We start from the raw sequence: 27,063 nt of genomic DNA, 5'->3' as shown, positions 1-27,063 counted from the left end.
AATACTAAAAAGATTCAGAACACTAGTTCCCATAAAATCAACATCCACTTGGGGTAGTTCTAACCTGATAAATAAAAAGTGAGTAAATAAAATTGATAATAAGGAGTTAAAATCTAGCCTATATTTTTAAGTGCTGGCAAACATTTAAATAATTTTTTAGAAATTTTATTTTACTTCTTTTCATTCTATTTTACACAAATTGGAAAAATAAGCCACCAAATTCACTTTGTTTTTATGGTAAAACTATTAGACAATGGGTGACATGTGACTGGTATGCTTTTGTCTTAAGTATCTCCTGTACTTTAAAATATCTTGTAAATAATAGGAGTTAGGAAATGGCAACATTTTCAAGCATTTGTTTCTGAGTCTCTGTAGGTTGATGTTCACTTGTTTCTAAAAAAAGGTTGTGTTTGTCTTACTTAGGTCCATCCACAGCAGCACCGGCTTCTTTTTGAAGTATTTGATGAAAATCGATTGGTAAGTTACACTATACTTGTGTAAAATGTGAAGCAAGGGTATGTTTCAAAAAATCCGCAAGGAAAAGTGGTTTGGTAATCAGTGATGTGAGAGAATGATTTGGGGTGGTTATGGAGACTTTGGGCAATATGGTTAGGCAGATATAATTTTTTTTTTCCTTCCTGGTGATACACTCTACCCTTCCATTCTCCTAGTAGGCGCCTCTCCTGATTGTCATTTCTAAACAAATTATAAGGTCTTACTCAGGAGATGACAGGAAAGCCGGCCTCTTGGTCTTGCCTCCACTTGCTTCATCCCTGTACCCTGGTTGGTGCTCCACAGTGTTTTGAGGTGTACCTCCTCACTCCAGTGGATTCTGGGGGGTTGCAACGTCCCATCCAGTCTCTTATCCCCATTGTTTTACAAAGAAAAACTATCTTCTTTGCACTGATAAAATAAAGGATTGCCAGCTCTTACATAGGCAAAAAGCAAAGTTAAACCTGGTTTTATTTTTTTTTAATGATACCGGTAGTTTTGATTTCTGATTTCCTTAAGACTATCTTCAAATCCTATCCTTTTCCTAATTTTGTCTCTTTGGGATCCTATTTCAAACCTCCTTAGCGTCTTACACTTATATTTTAAACCTGTTAAGATTTGAACATGAAGGTACAAGAACAGTGTTATGTGTTCAAAGTACCAAAAAAGTTGAACAGTTTTATTCATTTTTATAGCTAACAAAGACACTGGATTTTTTATTTTTAAAAATCTGTTTTTAGCGTTAGACCTCATAACATATTTTCTTTTCCCCTCTCAAGAAATGACAGCTATACTAGGAACTGAAGGTATTGCAAACAAAATCTATTAATTAGCAAAGATGCTTTTCTGCTGCCAAAGGAGACTTCCTCACTAACTGGCAATCTAACATTTTAACGCTGAGTGACAAATGATGATTTGATTTTTTTTTTCTGTTTGTATTTTTGCTTTTGCTTTTACTATAGAATAAGAATTTTTTCCTCCCCTCTGTCTTTACAGAGCTGTTTTCCTTCTAGATGGGACCAGATGAAATTTAGTGTTGGTGTTTTTTCAACAATGAAATATATATACAAAAAGTAGATATAATATGAATCTTTATTTTAAATAATAAGATATATATCTGTGTACTTTATCACTCAACTTAAGGACTATAACATTACCAAACTCTTCAAGACCCCCGTTAGCCTTCCCAACAGCATTTCCTTTTCTTCCGCTCACAAGTAGCAGCCACCATCCTGAAAATTGTTTATCATTTCTTTCCTTTTTAAAAATAATTTTATCATGTATATATATGTGTCCCTAAAAAAAACAGAGTTTCCTTTTGCATGTTTTTCAATTTATCAAAATAGTATCACTCTGAATGCATTCCTCTGTGACATGCTTTTTGATCCATGATAACACATTTTCACTGATGCATAATTTTCCATCACCTGCAAATGCCATAAAATCCTAATTTGTGTATTTATCCTCCTTAATAGATACCAGTGTTGTTTCCAGGTTTTTACTATTACCAGTTGCTAAACATTCTTGCCATGTTTCCTGATGCACATGTATATCTGTTAAGATTCGTATTTTGGGGTTGAATTGCTGGGTCATGGTGTTACGGTGTTATTTTTCCTGTTGTTACTGACACCAATGTGAATTTCTCCCTGATTCTTGGGTGCTTCATTGGTGAACTATTTTATGTGAGTTATTTGTAATGTTGTCCACAAGGAGGGATAGCTCATGTTTGCACTTTTCACCATAGTTGTCTAGTCTTTTTTGCCTGTAACTTCAGCATGGTGTGTAACTCTTTCTTCGTTGCCAAAATGGGTATTTCTCATACTCTGGTGCATTAACACTCCTTGAGCACATGTAGAGTACTATACATGGTGTCATGATATGTCAAAAGGAAGAAGCATTGCCTCTGATATTAACAATGGGATATTTCTAGGGTTATAAACATGATGTATAAACATTAAAAACAAACAAACAAAAACCTTTAAAGCTAAAAGCAAACACAAAAGAATGCATTGATCAGGATATTACAGATTCCCTAGGGGGCAGGGATGGCTTGTTGAAGACTCAGGGAAGAGTTGATGTTATAGTCTTGAGGCTGAAATCTGCAGGAAAGGCCAACAAGCGGGAAACTCAGGCAGGGTTTCTATTTTGTAGTCTTGAGGCAGAATTGCTTCTTGTGTGGGAAACCTGTCTTTGCTTTTAAGGCCTTTAACTGATTGGATGACGCCCACCATCTTATGGAAGGTAATCGACTTTACTCAAAATCTAGTGATTGAAATGTCGATCACATCTCAAAAATAGCTTCACAGCAGCACCTAAACTGGTGTTTGACCAAACAACTGGGTAAAACAACCCTGCCAAGTGACACATACATGTTATCATCACCCTGGACTTTAGACTTCAAAGTTCTAGTCAATGATTCGGGTTATCCAGAGCCTGGCCATAGCATGTCAATAATCACATTATTTTCTATGTAGATAATCAATCACCAAACATGTCAGAATGTGGGGTCCTGAGCTTCAGTCTAATCCTAAGATGTTATCTGTGTCACTTCAGAATATGAAACTCTATAGGACTGGCATAGATTCCTCCCCGATGAGGGTTGCCCCCACTCTACCTCTGCTCCCCTTGGGTTAAGGCTCCTCATTTGGCATCTGTTTGGCTAAGGGGCTACATTTTACCCCAGGTCCCCCAGGCTCTGCACATCACTGCTGTGACAGCAGTACAGAGCCCGTGTGGTCCCAGACCAGAGTCAGCAATGCAAACTGTTCAGCCTCTCGAGAATTAAACGCAGACTGAAGAGCGAGCTAGGAAGGGCAGATCATTCTCTTACCTTTTCCTCTTTGCAAAATTTTCAAGCCTCAGTCCTTCTTGTCCAGCTGCAGTGCTTTTTGACATTTCTTTAGAAGAAGTAACTGGATCAACTTCTTTTGAAAACCCTGAAAGAAATCATGAGGCAGGCAGAGTGGCTATTCATCTACCCATTCAGTCTACTCTCTGGTGTTGCTTTGTGCTTACTTGTTCCCAGCAGGAGCTCGGGGCGTCAGAAGAAATGTTTAGTTATGGCCCTCACACACTGGAAGCTTAAAATCTAGTTAGAGTTTTAACTAACATGAAACTGATGCTTATAGGGGAGCTTACCAAAGAGAAAACATTTATCTGGCCAAATTCTTGAGGTTCATTATTTTATATTAAGAACTAGAGGAGCTTTGCTTATTAACTGAAAGTTTTAGGCCGCGGGCACGAGCAGTTAGATCTCATTGATTAGCCGATTAGTAATGATCCATTCTTTGAATTATCAGACCCCTAACTTAATAAGACAGAAAGCAGAAGTCATTTGAAGGCAATGTGAAAAGATTAGGACTGTTTCTTCTTTAAAGAAAAGGCATGATAAGGGACTGTTTACTGACATCTGTAAAATCATTAGGGAGATTATACAAAACCAAAATTGCGTAACAATTTTATTACTAAGTTTACATTATTGCACACATTCTAAAACATAGACTGTCTCATTCGAGTCAGAAATATTATTCTAGTCAGAAATATAATTTAATCGATACCATATTTCTATTTTTTCTTGTCTTAATAGATTTAAAATACTGTTGAGAAAATTGTGATTGAGAACAGCTCTGTCTTATGGGGTTTTCTTTTTTAAACAAAGTGCAAGTATGTATTTTACATATTTGCTTTTACTTAGAGGAAAAAAAAAAACACCTTACTTAAAAAAATACAACTTGGGTGTAGTACCATGTGGTGTAAACAACTGAACTATTTTACTTTTTACTTTCCTATGAATGAGCCAGTATATATTTATTACTGGAGTTCCAGCTATAAAATTCAGGTAAGGGGTTTAAATACACCCTAGAGTATTATTTAAAAATAAATTTATTTCTTTCAAATAGAGTACCAACCTTGGTCTATGACATTTGGGGCAGAAATTAAAATATTAAACTTTTATTACCTAGTAAACTGAAAATAAAGTAAAGGTTAAATAAATACAAAGCAGAAAAAAATAGATACACAAAATCACAACCCCTAAAAGGACAAACAGTGTACTGTTCTCTACTGGAGGAGCTTTATCAGCAGTAGTAAGTAATTCCACCTCTAGGGCAGTGCTAGTACTCAAAAATGTAAACAAGTATGTACTTTGTTTATATAAAGAAATATGCAGCATGGGTTGTATTTCTTTATAGATATGAAACAGCTAAATGGATTGTTTCAGTGCACCAGTAGGGGCCAGCAAAGAGCTCTTGGAGTTTTTCAGAACAGAATTGGCATTGAGATATGTTTATTTGATGTGTTAAATCCTTTTTAGACTTCTTTACTTACCACAACACTCTCTTAAGTGAATGAATTGCAGAGACAGTGGAATAAAATATCTTGTGTGCTCAAACTATATTGGGGTATAGTTTTTCTGTCTAATCTGCATATATTTTTAATGGAATGTTTGCTTAGGCTATTTCTTGGCAGAGTTTTAATAGTCAAAATATAAATGGCATCATTTAAAGACTGTACTACTTGGCTGTAAAAGGCCTTAAAATTATAGGAGAAAATGCTTGGTGACAGCTTCTCTTAAACTTTATTTTTTCTCAGACATATACTCAATTTTTGCAATAGTATTAATAGGCTCATTTTGTATTTCTTTCCTTAAGCTTTCATTTTGTATAAGAAGTGTTTTGGAGTTTAAAATACTTATCTATTTGATCGAATGCTAAATTTTTAATTTACCCCATACTTTTGGTGTGTCCAAATTGCATAACTGTTTGAAGTTATCTGTAAAAATTTTAACAGTCTATATTCCTTTCTACATTAACTAACTTGACTAGATTCCTAGTGTGGCCACTATTTGGAAATTCAATCCTCGATTTGATACTCAATTACATGGGGTTTCATTCCTACCAACTTCCTGTAATTTTATCCCTATGGGTAAAAATATTAGTGGTCAAACTCGGCTGGAAAAAGTATAGGCACAGTGATTCACACAGTTAAATGTTCATTTAGTAGAGCTGGAGTGAAAAAAATACTGTTTCAACTTGAAATGCTAGAAGATTGTTGTTCTTGTGTTACTCATTCATGCAAATTGGAGAAGGTATAATTGAAACAAGGTTGGCAGTGTTTGAGGCAGTGAGCTGCAGCTGAGCTCAGCTTTAAAGGTCGCTGGAAATCAAGTGCTTTGTAAGTGAAGGCATTTTGACTACAAGCAATTCAAGACATTTTGGAAACGTCAGTCTCAGGAATGGGTCGTCTTTTTCTTTCTGAGATATCTGGTATCTAGTGTTTTCCTTTGGATAAAGACTACTACTTAAGAGCTCTTTTAGGCACCACAAATGATTTTTTCTTTCGACGCAGTGCAGCTGCTTCTAGCCTGTCTACCGACAGAGATCTTTGTTATGACTTTCAGCCCTTAACATGTTTGGAAATGAGAACAAATGGCACAAAGCTTACGATTGCACTTTGCAGCCAGAAGAAGCAATACTTATCCTTTGTCAGAAACCTCCGGAGATGACTCGGATAGCAATGTTCACATGTGCTTCAAAAGACCAACACGGATTTCAACGTCTAACATTGTTCAAATGAAGCTGACTCCCAGACAGACTGCACTAGCTCCGTTAATAAAGGAAAACGTTACGTCTCAGGAGAGCTCATCTGTTCCTTCACCTGAGAATGTTAATAAAAAGAGCAGCTGTCTACAGATTTCACTACAGCCAACAAGGTACAGTGGATATCTTCAGTCTAGCAGTGTCTTAGCTGATGCTGACGATGCTTCATTTACCTGTGTCTTGAAGGATGGCATTTACAGCAGTGCTGTGGTTGATAATGAACTAAATGCTGTGAATGATGGAAACCTTTTAAGCAGTTCTGCCATTTGCAGTGGTAGCTTTAGTAACTTTTCAACCAGTGAGAACGGGTCTTACAACAGCAACGGTAGTGATTATGGGTCATGCACAAGTATCACAAGTGGAGGTTCCTACACCAACAGTATCATCAGTGACAGCAGCGGTTATACTTTTCCATCAACTGATGATACTTTTCTGGGCGGAAATTTATCTTCTGACAGCACCTCCTATAGAAATGTGCCAAACAGGAATACTACTCCATGTGAAATTTTTTCAAGATGTACAAGTACAATTCCTTTTGTCCAGGATGACTTGGAGCATGGACTAGAGATTATGAAATTGCCAGTGAGCAGGAACTCGAAAATTCCACTAAAACGTTGCTCATCCTTAGTCATTTTTCCCAGGAGTCCTTCAAATACCCCACCAACTTCTCCGACAAATACAGGTATTCTTCCAAGCAAAGGATCCTATCAGACCTCACACCAATTTATTATTTCTCCTAGTGAAATTGCCCACAATGAAGATGGTACTAGTGCTAAGGGATTTCTTTCAACAGCTGTCAATGGACTGCGGTTATCTAAAACAATCTGTGCTACTGGAGAAGTAAGAGACATACGACCACTTCAGGGGAAGGGCTTATCACAAAAGAAAATTGTTATTGCGAATAATAGTCCAAGTCAGACTGTCTTTGACAAGTCACCTGATGGATATTCTTGTGTTTCAGTACATTTCACCCAACAAAAAGCAACTACAGTAGATTGTGAAGCAGCAAATAGTGATTGTAGACCAGAGATGTCAGAAAGGATTATGCATAGGACATCTGCGTGTTTACCATACTCCCAAAACGTGGATTATCAAATAAATATTAATGGACAGTTGGAAAGACCAAATTTACAGATAAACGAAAACCGTGCTCTTTTCCAAAGAAGTATTTCACTGGGAGGGACTTATCCAAATGTTTCCTGTTTATCCAGCCTTAAGCACAATTGTTCCAAAGGGGGACCATCTCAATTACTAATAAAGTTTGCATCTGGAAATGAAGGTAAAGTTGATAATTTATCAAGAGACAGCAACAGAGATTTCACAAATGAACTATCTAATTCTTTGAAGCATTCTTGTAAGGTAAGTTTCCTTTGGTCTTGGTAAATGTTAATTTATATTAGAATAGCTTTATGAAATGTTTGGTTATAATTTAGCAGTTTTATATACTTTCCTGGTCCTTACTTAGCAAGCAAGTATTTTGTAGTCATGAACTTTATATTTGTAAATCTGATGAACCCCCAGTAGTTTTTCACTCTATTTGTTACTTTACCAATGTGGAAAATATTCATTAAAAAAAAAACTTTCTGAAGTGATTTAAGCCATAAAACATTTCTGTAACATAAAAACAAGCTTTAAATAATAATTTATTTTATAACACTTTACCTTGATGTATTTTTCCCTCCCCTCAAGTGGCATAGTATTTTAATGTCTAACTCCATATTTTATTCCTATTTACAAAAATGCTCATTTATTAGTCTCCTCTCCTTAATCATTGTGAAATAAAGTAAAATATAGAATGCTTATTTAAAATACTAAGCAATAAAAAGTGTATGTAAAAATGGTAAAAATATGAAAAGCTTGTTAGAAATGAGCATAGAGAAAAATATTTTTCTAAAATACATGTATTTATTAGATCATTGTTAAAAACTATTATGCTGCATGTTTAAAGCAGAGGAAAAGTAAATGACATTTTCATTTGTATATGCCTTAACCACAGGAATTTTGTTTCCACGGTATTTTTCTTTAGCTACCAGGTAAGACTGCCTTCTGAAATTTAACTTACTCTTTCAACAATATTGAAATCTAAGTTTCATATTTTTGAATTTGGTTTCAATTGTTAGGTATTTCCCATAATTTTTAGTTATCTTATTCATTTGTTATTTGATAATTTTGATTTATTATATTAGTAATTTAACTCTAATGAATCTTAACTAAAACAGTTCTTTATGTAATGTGGCCTTTCCAAAGTATGTTAAGTGTTTTGACCTTAAATAGATTTTTTTTAAATTTCTGTATTTGGAAGGTCTTGCCAGGATATTAAAACATTTTAAATACCAGGAAATTAAATTTTTTTCTGACTAAACCAATTCTAGATGACATTATTGGAGGAAAAACTTATCTGTTTGTCTGTGTTTAGTCACTCAACGTAACACTCAATATCCATACTAAAGATTTTTTTTTAAACTTCTGGAGAGGTAGCTTAAGGTAAATAAAATATGAAATAATTGCTAATTTGTTTTCTCTCTTTTGAAATCCAGTTAATATAATCATTGTTACCCAATGCCCAGATATTAATATAAGCAACTACTTTACCAAGGATGAATAAAGATCAGATTTCATATTCTGATCTTTTAGAATTATTAACTCCATTTACAAAACTGTTTAAAAACCAGCTTTTAGGAGATTATAATCCATTCAACTGTTTTGCACCCTAAAGAAAGCAATGAAGTGATACTAAGAAGAAACATTAATAGTTTGCTAATTGAATTGACATGTAACTTGTAAGTTTATTTTACTTTTAATGAAATAATTAATCTGCAAGGAATAATTAACCTAGAATATTTATAGAAATATCCTTAAAATAAGTTGATTTTGTGGTAGTAGTATAGTTTGTTGTTGATGCTTTTGAAAATGGTATTTTTAATGTTTTTTAATAAAGTGTGATTAAATACCTTTTGCATGGCTAAAAATACACACTTTTATTGGTTTTATTTAAACTTAGGTAAGCTCACAAATATTTTTTCTGTGACAGCCAAATTCCTAGCTTTGTGCAGATTCTATTTTTTTGGGTAGGTTATTGGATTATAAAATAGTTCAGAAGCCTATAATTTGCTAGAGAACTTTAAATTGTTCCCTTTTTAAATGTTTATTAAACAACTCTATAAAAGTATTATAAACAATATAGTCACCATTAAATTCAACATATACTAGATGTAAATTGATCTAAATGATTAGTGGTAAATCAATGGCTTGTTTTAAGAGGAAAATACTAATGTTTTTTTCTAAACATAGCAGTGGCAACAATAGTGGGGTTTTAGAAATAATCCTGTGTTTATCAATAATTATATATTAATCTAAATATAGTGGTATATTGTAACTCATTTATAAATAAACAGCTCCCAAAATATTTCCCATGACTCCAGTTAGTCTGGGTTAGTATTCTGATATGCTGAGTCTGGATTCACATTTAACAAGTTGATATTAGAGTAGCATTTAGTAATGTCAGCTATCTGTACCGAGCAGCCGTGAAATTAAATCACTGCTTTGGTCAGGGACCCTTGTTTCTGAAGCACTGAGAGGACTACAGATTCTTTTCTTATGTGTTTAGCTACCAGTCTCTAGCAGTATAGTATCCAGTTTCTAGCTCTCTATAATCAACAGCTCATTAATGGCTAATATTGTAAAGCCAGTGAGAACTTTTACCTGTGTCTGCCACAGGGCCCTGTTCTGTGTTTACAACAGAGAATGAAGATGGGACCTTGTGGTCTGCTTGATAGTGTTTATTTTATTTATTTGCTGTCAAAGAACATAACAATAAGTGACATGTTTATTATGTATACTTTTTGAAATATAATATTACTTTTGTAACGGTTGCATAATGACTTTTGATCTGAAAATAGATATTGGATGTCTTAACATTGTGTGTAATATTTTGTCAGCTCGATCATGAAATAGATTAAGGAGCTAAGGTAGTTTTTATCCAGTTATTAAAAATTACTATTCATATTTCTAAAATCTGTGTAACATTTTATTATTATTTTATTTTTCCCTGTTGTTTCCTAAATCTCTTATATGTTAGGGTGCTCAGAGATTTCATTACCCTATTGTTTAAAATAGCTTAGCATTTCACCCAAGCTCATGCATGTCTTCCGTTCTTCCTGTGTGTGCATGTTTTAATCAGAAAGCTTGGCTTTACAGTTTTTCTTTTTGTTATAAAAGTTTTTGTTCATTTTCTGTTACTTAATCCTTGGTAGGTAAATTGCTTAAGCTTAGTGTAGTAGAAGGTAAAAAAAACTATGTCTCAATTCTTTCAAAAGCCTTTTAACATTAATATCAAGATTATACATTTCAGTCATTTATTTATTCTTCCTAAAATAAGTGTCCTAAATTTATACTTATTTTTCTGTTACATTATTTTCTCAGTCCTTACTTTATTAACTTTAGCAGCATATTTTGAGACACTTGGTTAAATTTATTTTGAACAACACTTAATCTTTTGTATAAAAACCATTATGTTTTATAAATATTGACTCTCAAACTGTGATGCAACAATGTTAATGACCAGTTTTGGAAATTTAGTGAGAAATATATGCTTGTGTATGTATATTTCTTAGAACTGAGAAACTATAATATTATTTTCAGAGTGATTATTCAGGGATTTGAATTATTAGCTTCAGAAGCACTTTGCATTTCTCTGTAGATGTGTTGTCTTTAATTCATTCATCTAGCACACATTTGAGTCCCTACTATTTGCCAGGTACTGACCCAAACCCTGGGAATAGAAGATAATAAAGTGCAGTCTCTGCTTGGGGGAACTCCCATTCTAGTAATAGAGACACACTGGTAAAAAAAAATACAAATTTTCAGTTTAAAGTGTGATGTACTAATATAGAGGTATGTGTAAGAAAGTGGGAAAGCTACAACAATATTTGTCTGGAGAAGAAGACCTGGTGGGTAGTGGAAGGCTTCACAGAGGAGCTGACATTTGAGCTGAGTCTTGGTAGGTAAGTTGGAGTTCACCAGGCAGAGAAATCAAGGAGGATATTCTAGGGCAGTGATTGGCAATCTCAGCACTACTGACTTTTAGGGCTGGATACTTTTTGTTCTAGGGGGGCTGACCTGTTTCACAGCATCTCTGACCTCCACCCTTTGGATGCTAGTAGCACCCCTCTCCCCAAATTATGACAATCAAAAAATGTCTCCAGACATTGTCAGGTGTCCCGTAGGGGCAAAATTGACCCCTGTTGAGAAGCATTGTTCTAGGCAGAAGCAGCTGCACATGCAAGGCTGGTTGTGTGAAAGAATCCCACTGTAAATAGTTCAGTGTGACTCAAGCTTAGGGACTCCAGGGATGTGTGTGATGATGATGATGATGAACTAGGAGTGGGTTGGAGTCCCACTGGGTATACAGTAGCCAGGGCTGAAGAGAAAGCAATGTGTCTTCTGTTAACAGACAATAGTTAGCAATGGAAGTCTTTATTTGAGAGCATAATGTGCTCAGTTTTATGTTTTTTGATGATTTTTTTATGGTCACCATGGATTATAAATGTATCAAAGTTTTCTTGACTTAGATTACTGGGTGAATGGTAATGTCATGAACTAAGATAGGGAATTCGGTGTGAAGGGGCCAGACTGAGAGAGTGAAGAAGAAATCATGTATTGTTAAGTTTGTGTACTGACAGACTGTCCTGGTAGGACTGCTGTCAAGTAAGTCAAAGATACAGGGCGAGGGCGAGGGCGAGAAATGAGAGCTGGAAATGTAGCTTGGGAGTTATGAGTAGAGTTGTAGCCTTAGGTAAAGATGAACTGAAAAGCAGGAAAGTGAGACAGGTGGTGGGTGGAGTGGGAATAAATCAGAATTCTGGGACCACCAGCTTTGGGGAGATAGTGGAACAAGAATCAAAGAGGAGGCGAAGAAGAAGCCGCAGGAGGGACAGAGAGGCTAGGATAGCAGGGAGGCAAGCAAGTCCAGGGAAGAGAAAATTCTCGGAGGGCAGCATACAATGCCACAGATTTATGTATCCATTGAATGTGGCAGTTAGGAGGCCCTTAGTGACTTTCGCAAGAGTAGTCTCAGGAGAATAGTGTAAAAGCCTGGCTGAAGTAGAAATGAAACAGGAAGGAAGCAAAACAGCAAGCATTGATTGCTTGCTAAGTGTCATCAAATACGCATGAGAATATAGGCAAGTGCGTATATATTTAGTGGCTGCTAAATAGAAGACGTAATATTAGGTGGACAAAAGATGCATGAGACAGATTCTGTGTACAAGACCATTGAAGTCTGTTTTCTAGGGGAACAAAGGCTGTACCTCCGTTCTTTCATTTTAGAACTATAGAATACGTGAGTATACACAAGGAGAACCAAAATGGAGATTCAGCAATAAGAAATGAAGGAAATAGAAATAGGAGTGAAAACTTAAGACTGCCTTTGAACAGTCACAACTCATTTTGAACATTGTTACTCTTTCTCTGTCTTCTCCCTACCACCCAAAATAAGACAAAACAAAAAAAGAGCTGGCATGCAGAAAACAAGTCAGGGTTCAAGGCCTATTCCTAAAAACTACTTGGAGAATAGGCCCCTCTGTCTTTCTGTCACTGGTTTCTTCCAGCATATGGAGCCCACCGTGTCCTAGCTATTAAGTCCTCACCCTTCTAAACCCACTCTCCCTTTATGTTACGGGTGACAGTGGAACAGGATAGACAAGGAGAAGCCAGGAGCAGGAGCCTATTTAGGCAGAAGGGGCTTGGCAGAGTCCCTGGGTGTGGCCAGCCAATGTGTTGAGGTCAGGAGGTGGTTAGAAGAAGGAGCAAGTGAGTGCTGCCGAGAAAGGGAACCAATGATGTTAGCATACCCAGGAAATACCTGAAGTATTCCTCAAGTGTGTGATTCAGTATTCTTTGTTTGCCCATGGGTGAGATTGGAAGACTATGGTCAGATGAAGACAGACACCTAGAGGTATAAGAACGCCTCTCAGAACAAGAGGTGGACAAATTTATCCCCATTCAATGAGGTATTTGGGGGAAGACTCTCAACATGGGAGTAGTTGTTGAAAATTAATTTCACCTTCACTGAGATTTACCTAAACTGCTTAGATGTAATTAGAGCAGATCTGAGAACTTGGAAGGGCAAGCAGTTAGCATGTCTGTGTACCTTGTTGCTCAATTCATGGGCAAGTCAAATGAAGAATACCTTGAGCAGCAATATATGATGCCAGAGGGGTAGTAAGTTGGGGGAGGGGGATTATCACTTTGTGAGGGGTGTAAATGTCTAACTATTACATTGTTTTGTACACCTGAAACTAATAAAAAAATAAAAAATAAAAGCATACCTTGACCAAGAGAATCTATGACATCTCTGTTTAGAGTCTAGGGTATCTGTATGGGGTGGGGGCGTGAAGATCAGGCCTTCTCTTGACTTGGATGTATTACAAAACCATAACACCATGAAACATTTTGTGCTTTACCTTAAAAGAAAAAAAATTACAGAGCACAATTTACATCAAGGATATTGGTAGTACGGCATACAATGTCTTTAAACTCAGTTGTTCCTTAAGTAAAGAAATAATTTTAACAGAATTTTAATCTCTTATCCCTTTTCCCAAAGCCGAGAGTATAACATTTTACGATATAGCTAAAATAATAGCCCGGACTACTTCCTTTTTCTTTTCGTTTTCTCTCAAATTTTTGTTGATAGGTATTGCCTTGCAATGCTTTAAGGAATGGTTTAATAAGTTGTCAGTTGTTAAATGCAGATTCTGGTTCAGTAGGTCTGCGGTGAGACCTGAGTTTCCACCTGAGAGTTCTGTGTTTCTAACAAGCTCCCCGGGTTCTACCAAGGCTGCTGTTTTCCCCAAACACACGTTGAGAAGCAAGGCTAAGACCATTCTTTTATGAGAACACGTTCATAGTTGAAGTATCCAATGAGTCCCTGTCCAACTTTTACATAAAGAAGAGCTAAAGGTATACAGCCGCCAGGGCCAAATAATTTGCAAAGCATTTCACATCCACTTAGACATTTAAACTGGTTATTGACTGAGACCATGTAATACAGGAGAGGTTGCCTACCTACCTCATAAAAGAACTTTAGTATGACTCCTCCAGAATTCTGACTATTAAATTTTCCAGGATTTCATTTTAGTTTCATTTAAGATTTAAAAATATTGGTCTGTAAGGCATGCCGTTCTACTTAAAGAAATCTCTTGAATTCATTATGGCTGTTATTCTGGTTTATATTGTTTTTAAAATTGTTGCCTATATTAATTTTTTCCCCTCTCACTGTGAAATTTGAAAAATAACAATTGAAATGTTATATATTTCTTCATTATTCCGGTTTATTCAAGCAATATCGTCTGTCTTCCTCTTTGTGAACATTTTCAATCTTTTGAATATACTTTCTTATAGCAGTGCCAGGTAGAGTACTACTAAGAATGTTTAAGTCTTACATTGGCTTATGTAATGAATTGACACAACATATATCATGAATGCTTAGTTATGAACTAACTGTCCTTTGAATAGCTCTATAAGGAGAAAGTTTAAAAATCCTATATATATACTTTAGTGCTTCTTAAAATTATATATTACTTCTCTAGCATTAATCAGCATGTGAAAGTCTTACGAACTGTTCTTCTAGTCAAGCAGTTTAAGAAATCTTGTTGGTGGCTAGGTTTTTTATAGTGTTTGTGGCTGTCAGTGGCTTAGCCTACTGTCAGGGAGCCTCATATGATATCAAACATTTCAGATAAGAAATGAGAAAAAGGAGGCATAGCAAGAAAAAAGTTAAAGACCGGGAGATAGAAATAGATAGGCAAGGAAGCAGGCAGGCAGATCTGTATTTCCTAGAATTGATCAGAAAAGAATTCTAGAAAAGGAATTAAGCAAATAGGTAATCTTTTCTGGTCTCTAATTTACTAAAATGCAATTCCCTAAATCAGGGACTTTTTCTCTTATTTACTGCTGTATCATCACCAAGACTGGAAAAGTGCCTAGTTCAAAATAGATACTCAATAAATATTTATGAAATTAATGAATGAAGCCAAGGGACCCTTTGGAATGGGGTTGAAAGTGACTGTAGAATCCTGATGGGTGACGGTGACCAGACGGCCCTACACAAAGAGATAACCAAACTAGGATGTTTAAATGATGACTGTAATGATGAGTGGGAGCTGCTTGATGCTTCATCCTTTGCATGAAAGAGTGCACTCTTAAATGAATACCTTGTCCCCCGGGGAGGATGCCAATGGAATATTATGATTGTGACTCAAGGATTAGTTTCCACAGCAGAGTCTGATTCATAGCCTACATATTCCACTAACTGGTACCATAGAACTGTGTGTCTGGATAGAGGCTCAGATCAAGTTTTCTAAAAAACAAAAGATGAAATGGGTCAAAACTTTTAAGGGTATTTAAACAAAGACCACTTGACCAGCTTTAAATTTATCATTGTTTAATGAAAAGATTTCATTCCAGGCTTGATATGAGAGCTGGATTCTCAGAGTTGTTCCTGGAGTTTCAAGTAACTGTTTTAGCTAAGAGTGACCTTTACCTTTTGTACCGAGGCTGAAAGACTGAACCCTCTGAAAGAGTCACAGAGTTGAATGGAAACTCAAGTCATCTTCAAAGCAAATGAGTTTAACAAGTATTTATCAGAAATAGAATATGTGCCTGCTGTAAGTGGCAAATATTATTCCTGGCATTGAAGAGTTTATAATTTAGACAAGAAGACAGCATACGCCATGGAAACAACCAGGGAGCGATACAGTATAATATAGAATAATATCTATACCTACTTCAGGCAGGTGGACACCTAAGTCCTAGGATATGTGATTGCATATATAATTTTTAACCAATTTTAATTGATATTATCAAGATAACACATGTGCCTATTTTAAAAATCAGGTGTTACTTCTTTGAAGATTTCCTTGCTGCCATTTTCTCTGTATTCTCTGTTAGAATTTCCTATTAGCTAACGTTTGCACCCCTTGGATCGATCTTGCTTTCTATCCTGCTTTCTATCTCTTTGCTTTCTTTATCCTACTGTCTGGAAGATTCCCCAAAATTTCCAGTTCTCTTTAATTTTAAAATTTTGGTTATTTTACTTTCTAAGTTTTATCTTGTTTTCTGATGATTCTCTATTCTTATTTTATAAATATAATCTCTTAATTCTCTGAGAATATTTTACTTCAGGGTTTTTTTGTTTGTTTGTTTTTAAGTTTTATTATGGGTCCTGCATTGTCTCTGGTTCCTGTGAGTTACTTTGTTGTTATTGTTGTTTGCTTCTTGTTACTGGAAATTTTTCTCCAGGCATCTTGTGAACCTTGCTGTCTGTTCATATTTGTCAGTCACTATGAAATGACCAGGAGGGGACTTTTCAACTGGGAGGCGTCATTGTTGGGAGACCTCTAATGTCTGTAGGTCTTTTCCAGAGGTCAGTTTGTGTCTCCAGAGAAGAAACTTCCAGTGATTGCCTAGTTATATTTTATAGCAGTGGTTAGTGATATACTAGCGATGAAGGTTATTTCTTTCTATAAGTTGTGACACTGAGTTAATTTAGGTAAAACATGCCTTAAAAAGTAGTATTTACTTACCAAAACCTTAAGGTCTGATGATAATTTAATTAATTTACATCAAGTAAGGGGACTGATTTTCATACCTGTTGTCTGAAATACATTGTGTGTATTCTAGAAATGAAGATACTACTAGAAAGACTAAATTAAACATTCTTTATAACAGACTGTGTGATGTCTGTTATACATTTGGCAATACATTTAGATGTAAATGTGCGTACCTGTCACTCTGAGGAAGAGAGTAGACCTATTAAAAATGGGTTTGGGTGTAGGGCAAGAAGAGGAGGCCCTCTAATGGAGTGCAATATTGCCTTCCCCCCTTTTTTTTTTTAAGGAGGGCACAGTTCAATGTGGCCCATGTGGGGATCGAACCAGCAACCTTGGTGTTAGTATTAGTAGTACCACGGTCTAACCAACGAGTGCAAGTGCAATATTGGATGTTCACCGTCACTAGAATTTGAAACCTCAACTATGATTTTTTTTTTTAATTTGGAGAAAATCCTGATATATTGTTTTTAAAACTCTTAACCCTATATGTGTATCTGTAAAACTTTAAGTCAGTTAATATACCGTATTGTATGCCACATTTCAGAAAACTCTCTGATATTATCTCCATATTAGAAGTAAGGAAACAAGCTCAGAAAAGTTAAAGTGACTTATTCAATATCATAAATCTAGTAAATTGTTATATTTGGGCCCAAACTCAGCTCTGTTATGTACCCTAAGGCACTTCTGTGACTTCTCTAAGCAAGAGGACTTTCATCCTACCCCGCAGTAGGAGGAATCTACAAGATATAGCTGCTTGGGGAAGGTGATTCTAGTAAAAATACCATCAGAAAGAAGAAGAAAAAATGAGTTCATTAAAGGAAAATTTCCACCTGAGCTGAGTACAATCTGATGATTCACTTTCACACTCTGTAGAACAGCAGGTTCAGGTCAAGTCCTTTCTGATAGTTCGGCCGGTAAAGGAACGTGCGTGGTCCGGCAAGTTAAGAAAGTTTTTATTGTAAGAGAGAAAAGTATATCGGGATGAGCAAAAGATGGCTACAGCCTGGGCTGCATAGATCTAACACTTTCTTATTACCACTGTTGAGTGAAAACTTCAGAGATTATTCTTTTTTATTTCTTTATGGAGATGGAGGGACACCAGTCTCTCTCGCTCTCTCTTTCTCTCTATTATAAGGAGGGTGCAGCTCACAGTAGTCCATGCAGGGATCGAACTGGCTACCGTGGTGTTATTAGCATCAGGCTCTAACCAACTGAGCTAACCGACCATCCCAGAGATTATTCTTTAAGCCCATTATTACTAGAGAACCAGTTTATTTTTCAAATATCTTTTCTATTCTTCTGACTTGTGACCCAACATTTATAAATACTTTGTTCTTTCTGATTAGTTTTTATTGCTCAAATAACACATACTGTATATGAGTTATCTACCTCCTACCGTGTTTCCCTGAAAATAAGACCTAGCTGGACAATCAACTCTAATGCGTCTTTTGGAGCAAAACTTAATATAAGACTTAGTCTTATTTTACTGTAATATAAGACCAGGTCTTATACTGTAATATAATAATGTAATATAATACCAGGTCTTATATTAATTTTTGCTCCAAAAGACGTATTAGAGCTGATTGTCTGGCTAGGTCTTAGTTTTGGGGAAACATGGTATAACACTTATATTCTTTCTTTTTCTTCAATAACTGTTATAAACTACCTAAATCATTATAAACTACCTATCTTTTTTGCAAACATTTTTAAAGTTTTTATTATGGAATTTTCAAACACACACTAAAGTAGAAAGATTAATGCATTGAGCCCCCATGTATGCCCTAATGAGCCCCAGTTTTAACAGTTATCAGCATTTTGGCAATCATGTCATTCATCTTCTCTCCTTTTTTTTTTTCCCTTTGGGTGACTTCTTTCTCAGGAGCATCCTTAAAAAAGTTTAACGCAACCTTTCCTTAGGTATGATAAGCCAATCTAGTTTAAAAAGAAAAAGAAATCAAGTCATAATTCTGAATACAGTAGCCTGGGGAAATCAGTCAGCCTGGGGGACCTGTATGAATCCCAGGGCAAGAACTGAAAATAAAATCTTGAAACCAGAAAGTACTGTTTCACTAAAAACTGTTCTAGAACTCCATCTGTCTAATACAGTGGCCAGTAACCACACGTAGCTATTGAGATTTTAATTATTTTAAATGAAATCATATTTAAAATTCCGAACCGCATTTGCATTAGACACATTTCCAGCGCTCAGTAGTCACATGTGGTTACTGCATTGGACACCCCTTATACAGAATATCCCACAATTGTTGAAAGCTCTATGACAGGGTTCCTCTAGAACATTACATTTGAGCCACAAAAGTGTTGATATCCCTGTAACTTGGACAATGAATGCTCCAGTGTATTGAGGAAGGTGCCTAAATCTACAGTGCTTGGTAGCTGTGATGGCTGAAGTAGTGGAGGCATATCCAATGGCCTTATTTTTCTCCACTGGTACCTGTCTTGCTGTTGAAGCAAGAAAAATTTGGCTTTAAAGGAATCCTTTGAGTTCTTATTTTCTTAAACAACAGTAACCCACATCCCCCCCCCTTTTTTTCCTGTTTTCATTGATACATTATATTCTTCAATAAAAATTATGAGTCTCCAACCCGGGGAGAAACTTTAAAAACTGTTTATAGATCAACTAAACTTATATTTGATCAGATAATCAGGTAATAAAATTATAAGAACAATCGATTTCTATTTCTGAAATATTTTTTTTAAATCTTAGAAAAGATTCATTTCAAAAAGTAAAAATTGTTAGAGAAAACATTTCATTCTACCGCTACATAAGTAGTCTTGTACCAACGTTTACAAAAAAGAAGAGAGAAAAGAAATTAAAAAAAAACAAGGAAGAAAGACCGCTTTGGGAATCAATTATTTTGGTTGTTGTTTAGAGGTACTTTTTGGCTCGTCCCTTCTGGTACTTTGCCAGTGAGCTCATTTTACTCACAATAAATCTTTGAATGTATTTGCCAGTCACTGTATACCGTTTGTGCTTAATACTATTTGTTGATGATTAGGAAAAATACTATTGAAACTCCAACAAGCAGATTTTGTTTTTTTAAATAACTTTTGTTATAAAACACAAAAGAGTAGCAGACATTGTCCCAACTTTTGAAGGGGCAGTCTAAACAAAGAAGACAAAGAACATAAATAAAATAGTTTGAAGTTAATTATGGAAGGATTGGAGCGTTGAAACGATTGTAGAAGCTCCCAGACTGCTTGCCTCAAGTTTGCAGGAGGATTACCTCATTAAAGTAGTCTGTAGACTGAAAACTTTGATATGTCAGCAGTGTTCTCCAGACCCACTAATGCTGCTGTTTAATACACTGAAGAAACCTTCAGTGGTTTATAAACTTCAGATTCAGTTACCTTTAAAGATGATTAAACTGGAATCTGGATCGATTGATTTAGCAATTAACCTAATCATGAGCCAAATAATGACTTCTTACTACCGTGTTTCCCCGAAAATAAGACCGGGTCTTATATTAATTCTTGCTCCAAAAGACGCATGAGGGTTTATGTTCAGGCGATGTCATCTTGAAAAGAATGCTAGGGCTTATTTTCCGGTTCGGTCTTATTTTTGGGGAAACACGGTATGTGCAAGTCATTGCTAGGCCCTGAACCATATGGCAAAACTTAGGAATTATTTTTAACCTTCCTTTTAAATATTGTTTAAACATTCTTAGATTATACTTAAATCAATAAATGGGGTAGTTTTATCTGAATCTAAGTCTATGTGAGCTGTGGATTTCACTCCTCATGGATGTATTTTTTTAAAATTTGTATGTAGTAGCGATAGGATATCAGGGTTGTTAACTCATGCGACTTGAATAATAGAGATTTGTGCAAAATAGTCTGTCAAGCTGCCAACAATGTGCAGATTCCAAGTGGATCCCATAGGCCAAGGATGAGAGACTGGCTCATGGTCACTAGAGGGCAGAAAAGGTCAGGGACAGATGGGGAAGCCTGGGGAGAAAGGTGGGGAATAGCTCGAATCACTCCTTCCTAGGGAAGACAGCCTCTCACAACTCAAGAAAATACAGCTCAGCCCCTGGGGTAGGAAAGCCGGTAAATGATGCAGGAACATAAGCCATAGTCAAAGCAGTGATGACGTGGTCAAGGAATCAACAAAGCATCTGGAGCGCAAACATTACCTGGTTATCAACGTTGTGACAGAGATCTAAATTCAAGTCCAGGTTGAAGAAGGCAGTCTGATTATAGGGAGCGGAGCAGGTCATTTAACACTTTCCATTATTTCTCCAACGCTGTTCAACATACTGAACTTCTTCAAATGGACGCTTACTTGAGTCTAGTGCCTGAATAGGCAAGGGAAATGTGATAACCATCTTCTTTTGTTATTCTATTATTTCCTGTCACATTGCTAGTTTGGTTTCATAATGCTGGAGGAACTATTACTGTTTTCTTTCTGGTACGTTCTCTCCATATCAGCGTACTTTCTTAGGTCTAAATTGCTAGCTTTTACAAAGGAGGGACTACATGATATAAGGATATAATTTTCTAGTAAGTCAGGCCATTGCAATTAAAAAAAAACCACTAATAATCTAGAGTTTAACCTCTAGATATTAGATACCCACAAAGGCAGGGCACATTGGGATATAATGGGGAATAAAAGTTTTCCTTAACCCTTCTCCTGTATACATCCCTAGAATTCTGTACTTTCCTTCAGTTTTTAACACACACTTTAATAATATGTGCATATTTGTCAACCATGCAGGACTGTACATTCCATGATATCAGGAACATTCTCCCTCACTTAGTACAGAATCTGGCTGTAGAAAGCCAGTCAGTAACATTTGTTGACTCACTGCATTTATAGTCTCATTGCAATGGAAGAGAACTATAACAACAGATGTTAAAAGATACAAGGTGCAGTAGAATTACAGAGGAAGAAAGTAGCAATTTAGTCTCCTCAGGAAAATTTTTTCATTAAAATGTCATTGAGCTGGGACTCACAAGTGGATAGGATTTACACAGGCAGAGAGAGAAAGAAACTTTCCAGGAAGCAGAAGTGAGTTTGAGAGCAAAGGTATAGTACTACTCTATTGGGGAGGTTTACATTAATAGATAAGGCTGTAAGGGAGATTGGAAAAACAAATGTAGAGGGTCTAGAATCCCTTGCTAAGGAATTTATATTAATAGTTTTTCCGCTGGACCAATATTTTTGAAATGTATTCCTTGTCAGTCTGTATGATACTTCATATAAAATCCATCCCATTTACAAATAATTTTGTATAAATACTGTATGCTATATTTCTTGGGACGGCACAATGTACACTAGTAAAGTCCCTAAACAGAAAGTAAATTTTTGAACTTCGTTTAACCAAATGTTTCTCAAATATGTGACCACCTCTGAATTCTTTTACTATCTAGCAAATCTATTAGTCCTTAGAACACATTTGGGAAACGATATTTATGGACTAGCAAGTCTGCAAAGGTTTTAAAAAGAAGATTGCCATAATTAGGCTATATGTGTCTATTTTTACAACTTAAGCTAGCAAGAAAAGCAAATACATAGGTGCCTGACTCCTTTGCTTCTTTTAAAGGGATTCTGTTCTGCTTTATCTTCAACTCTCTTAATTTACATTGTGTGTTATCTTAAAGAGACCAAGTCCATTTGGAACTACTTCTGGCAGGATACAAGTTGATAAATTTAGATGCCCTGCTCACTCATCTTCCACTGTTATCAATCATGGTTTGCTCCAAGGATTGAATAGAGATATGGTTCCCAAAGTGTGTCTACCAGATCAGATACATGAATATCACCCAAGAACTTGTAAGAGTTGCAGATTTTCAGGCCCCATTCCAAACCTACGGAAAAAGAAATTATAGGGGTAAGGCCCAGTGATCTGTCTTTTAAAAAGCCCCTCAGATGATTCTGACACACACAGAAGTTTGAAAACCACTTGAGCAGACTAACCTAAATCTGAAATTCTAGATTAGTTTGGGAGCAGAAGCCTCTCTAGACTACTTCTTGCCACAGCTTCTGTTTATTCATTTTAAAGTGATGATTTTAGTTCATCTTCTCACACTTACTTGTTTTTAAATTAAATATCTGAGATTTTACACAGCTCTTTGGTTTCTTAGAATTAAAGTCACTATCTTTCTCAGCAGTGGCAGCCCTCTGCTAAATTAGTTTCTCATTTAGACTATAGATATAATTCCCCAGAGAATATTAGCTTCCATCGCTTCAAAAATTTACGTTTTTCTTTTCCTCGTAGCTGGTAGCTTGGCAGACATTCCTGAAAAGAAAAAAAAAACGTAGTATCATAATTAAGTGGCACTCAGGAGAGTGAATCTCTGTATCTGTTTATTTTCAATCAAGAATGAATATTTTTCTCTCTGAGAGGAAGAGCCTTATCCCTTTTATCAGTTACCTAGCTGTGGGTATTTCCTGGTTAAATTATAATTTTATACATTAGTCCTCTTATCATTTTTCTTTGTTTAGAATACAAACTTGGAACAATGGGAAAAGTTGATGAGCCCCTCCCATTTTTGGAGAGGGGAGGAAAGTTGTAATAAACACAAAACTTTCTTCTCACCTTTTGCAGTCCTCTAGCTGAGGGGCATACAATACAAATTGCTTGTAAAAGTATGTTGGATATATTAAATTTTAATTTTGAAAATAATTATAAAATCTTATTCATGTTGATACAGCACAACCTGATTCTTATTACTCCTCATCTGCTTTAGATTCCTTCTCTTCTGTAGCATATTAAAAATATGGTTTATATTTGAAAACCCTCACAGTAAATTATAAATTTAACTTTAAAGCATATAAAGATAGAGAAACTTGTCAAGGTAAATCGCCAGTTTTCACAAGTTAGTGATGCTTGTATAAAGTGAAGACCTCCAAAGAAACTGAAATTCAGAGGAGAACTCAAACTGAAAGTGATTTAGACGGAGGTTTTATCTTGAATCCCTCCCCACCCCCATCTACTAGGTAAAAATCCCTTTTAAAATGTGAAGGTTGCTAAGAACTGTAGAACACATGTACCCACATTTTTAAGCAGTATGAAGCTTTTTTCAAAGAACAAGTACAGTTTGTGTCTTGCAGTTAAATCCACCAGACGGGCTGGCTGGCTGAGCAAATCACAAGCTTGGGATGTTGAATGTTTGTTTTAAGCAAAGACATCCGGTTTCCATAGCACTATGATTTTATAGCATAGATCAGATTATACTGTTTATTTATTTAGCTAACACCATTTTCCCCTCAACATACTAAAAAGATTGAATCAATAAATCTTGAACTTCTAAAAAAAAAAAAAACGTTTAAAATAAGCAGGTCATAGTTTGTAGTAAGTCTATATATAAGTAGAAAGGTAGAAGTTATGCAAATGAAATAATAATAAGAATGTGCATACATTAGAAAATAGTTGAGCTAAATTTAGAGTCGTTTTCACAATCTTTTTTTTCTATTTATGTCTAGGATGTAGTATGAATCCATGTAGTATGGATTTTGAGAGGAAGGATGTTCATTAAAAAGAATAGTATGTATAGAATTTTGGAAGCAGAAAATATGTGGTTCCTTATTTTTAAAAATACTATAAATGAGTCCATTCATATAAGTTCTGCTTATTTTTCTCAAAGATTCACATGTGCTAATATCCTCTGTCAAAATATTGACTTTTCACATGTTCTAATCAAGAAAATGTTTAACCTCTTAACTCATAAATAGAATGAGTTTAAATTCTACTTTACACAAAGAGGTTTTCAGAAAAATTCACTTTTAGTGTCTCAGTTTCAGAGCTTTCAACTCTCCTTAGTCTTTTAAGATCTCTGAAGTATCTCTTGACTTAATTTAAATAATATGATTAACGATGGCTTGAACATTTTTATAGGTATGAATTTAATCAGTGTCTTTTTTACTGCTTGCCCCAATTCACTTTTTTTTAGAATTAGTGATCTGTATAGAAGAATCATGACTTTGCACATAGACAATTTGAATACAACTGTGTGAAGACAGTAGTTATTGCCACTGAGTAGGATATTAATTCAAATGCAAACGTCTTGATCTTGAATCTTTAATCTTGATTTTGTCTTTGAAAACTTGTATGTGCCTTTTGGGTTACTCAGGACACTATTTCCTTCAGTAACATCGAATCAGTCATTGAGATCTGTTTCCATTTCAGATAAGTTCAGATTAGTCTACTATAGTTCTAACTATTTTACAAAATAAAACTTACCTTGGGTATATATGCAAAATGATAAATGCAAGTTTATCCATTGAGTCATAGTTTGTAATGGCAAACAATTATAAACAACCTATTGATAGGGAACTAGGTAAATTTTGGTATTCCATGCAATGGCATACTATCAACCATCAAAGAAAAAGCACCTCCACGTGGACTGATATTGGACAAGGTTCTAGAGATATTGTTGAAGGGGAAAAAAGCAAGCTGCATGACAGTGTGTCAAAGAAAAATCTGAAGGCTTATCAAAACTCAAAAAAAAATGACTGCTCATGCCTTTTGGAAAGACAGTGGGAGGAGTTAGATAACTGGAGGCTAGAAATTCTATTTTCCCTTTTAATTTTGTACCCAGTGTATGTGTGACCTGTGTTTTTAAATTACTTTGTAAAATCATCTTGATTAGAAAAGTGCTGATAGCTAAGTCTGAAAACCGGAACTATACTGTATTTAATATTCATGTATAAAATTCATTTTTACTGATTAAAAAGCATGATTAAAATTAAAAGTTGGATGTTACAGCAGAAAACTTGGGCTATGATATTTGGCTCTAGTAATGAGGAAGTGATTCTTCCTTTAATATTTTGCTTTATACTGTAGATTTACCCTGGGAAATTATTTGTAACTCAGATTTTATGGAAACTCTTTTTATAGCCAAGTATTCTTCACAGCTATGACACTTTAACTTAACGTTTTTAAAATTCAGATTTTTTTTGTAACATTGGGTTCTCTTAAAACGGAACATTGAGCCACTCAATTTTCAGCCTTATCAAAATTGATAACAGTTTGTCCTCCTAAACTTAGAGCCATCTATAGTTCTAATAGAAGTTTTGAAAAAACAGCAATTTGGATTTTTTTTCTTTTTTCATGTTCTAAAAATGGTTTTAAGAAACTGAAATTCGTATCTTTAAAATATCAGAAAAAGTGTTATTTACTGACTATAAACTGTGCTCACTACAGTTTAAAATCACCTGCTGTTCTGAATTCTTTGGTAGATTTTCAGGCATTCTTAAATTACTTATATTTTGCCAAATGCAAATTTGTTTTATGAAGTAAGTGGCATGCAGTTAAAATATAGGAAATAACTCTTGCAAAGAAATGCTTGATATTCAGAATTTGGAACAATTGGTTGGCTAGGGAAACATTAATGACCATCACAGACTGACTTATTTTCATAGGAATGAATTTAAAACTATCACTGTTTCTTTGTAAATGGAAAAAGAACCTCTAATTGTCCATATTTATAGCAACCATATGTCCCAGACTTTCCAGGATAGCTCCTAGTTTCATATTCTCCGTCTCCTCAGACCAGGCGTATTGATTTTTAGTTTGGAAAATTTGTTCATTCTTGTAATATTAGAAATATGGTTCTTGGGATCATTTCATTTTAAGTAGAAGTTAAGAAATGCATTTCAGAGCACGTGTTTCAAAGAAGGAAGACGTAAGGAAGATGTGTTGCAAGAAATTTTTAAAATATACTTTTATATACCAAAATTACTTGAAACAAGGAAATTTTCATCATATGGGATTCTTGTTCTGTGCTTTTGTTCACAAAATGCAATCTATGAACAAGGACTCTGGAGCAATATATGGATGAAATGCTTTCTTTCTGCCCCACAGTGACCAGGCACTGCCTCTGCAGTGGAGACTGAATCTCTAGGGAAGATTTATAAGTTAAGAGTTTTTAAGAAATAAAGAGCACAATAAGTACATGAAAAGATATTTAACATCATTGGTCATTATGGAAATGCAAATAAAGCCACAATGAGATACCACTTCAACACCCACTAGGAGGGCTGTATTAAAAAGATAGGTAGTAATTAATATTGGCAAGGATATGGAGAAATTGAAACACTCATACAGTCCTGGTGGGAATGTAAAATTGTGCAGCCAATTTGGTAGGTCTGGCAGTTCCCCAAAATATTAAACAGTTACCATATGACCCAGCAATTCCACTCCTAAGTATATACTCAAGAGAAATGAAACATATGTTGGCACAAAAACTTGTACTGAAATGTTCATAACAGCATTATTTATAATAGTCAAAAATATGAAAACAACCTCAAAGTCAATCAACAGATAAATGGATAAATAAAATGTGGTATATCCATGTAGTATAATATTCAGTGATTAAAAAAAAGAAATGAAGTACTGATA

The 27,063-nt window shown here is 35.2% G+C and overlaps 1 protein-coding gene across 3 annotated transcripts in view; it reads left to right on the top strand.

Annotated features, from left to right (window-relative positions):
- NEDD4 (NEDD4 E3 ubiquitin protein ligase) overlaps nucleotides 1-27,063 on the top strand; it is a 113,763-nt gene that overhangs the window by 44,881 nt on the left and 41,819 nt on the right. For 2 of the 3 annotated variants that reach the window (XM_074327712.2, XM_019732300.3), the window contains exon 5: nucleotides 424-477. In XM_074327712.2, coding sequence (XP_074183813.1) covers nucleotides 424-477 — 54 coding nt within the window. Of the gene's footprint in view, nucleotides 1-423; nucleotides 478-5,462; nucleotides 7,449-27,063 lie in introns of those variants that run through there. The other variant, XM_019732298.3, reaches the window with a different exon arrangement.

Source organism: Rhinolophus sinicus, chromosome 3, assembly GCF_057876585.1.
Source record: "Rhinolophus sinicus isolate RSI-liver-muscle chromosome 3, RSI-T2T, whole genome shotgun sequence".
Classification (NCBI taxonomy): Eukaryota; Metazoa; Chordata; class Mammalia; order Chiroptera; family Rhinolophidae; genus Rhinolophus; species Rhinolophus sinicus.
This window is presented reverse-complemented; position numbering and strand designations above follow the sequence as displayed.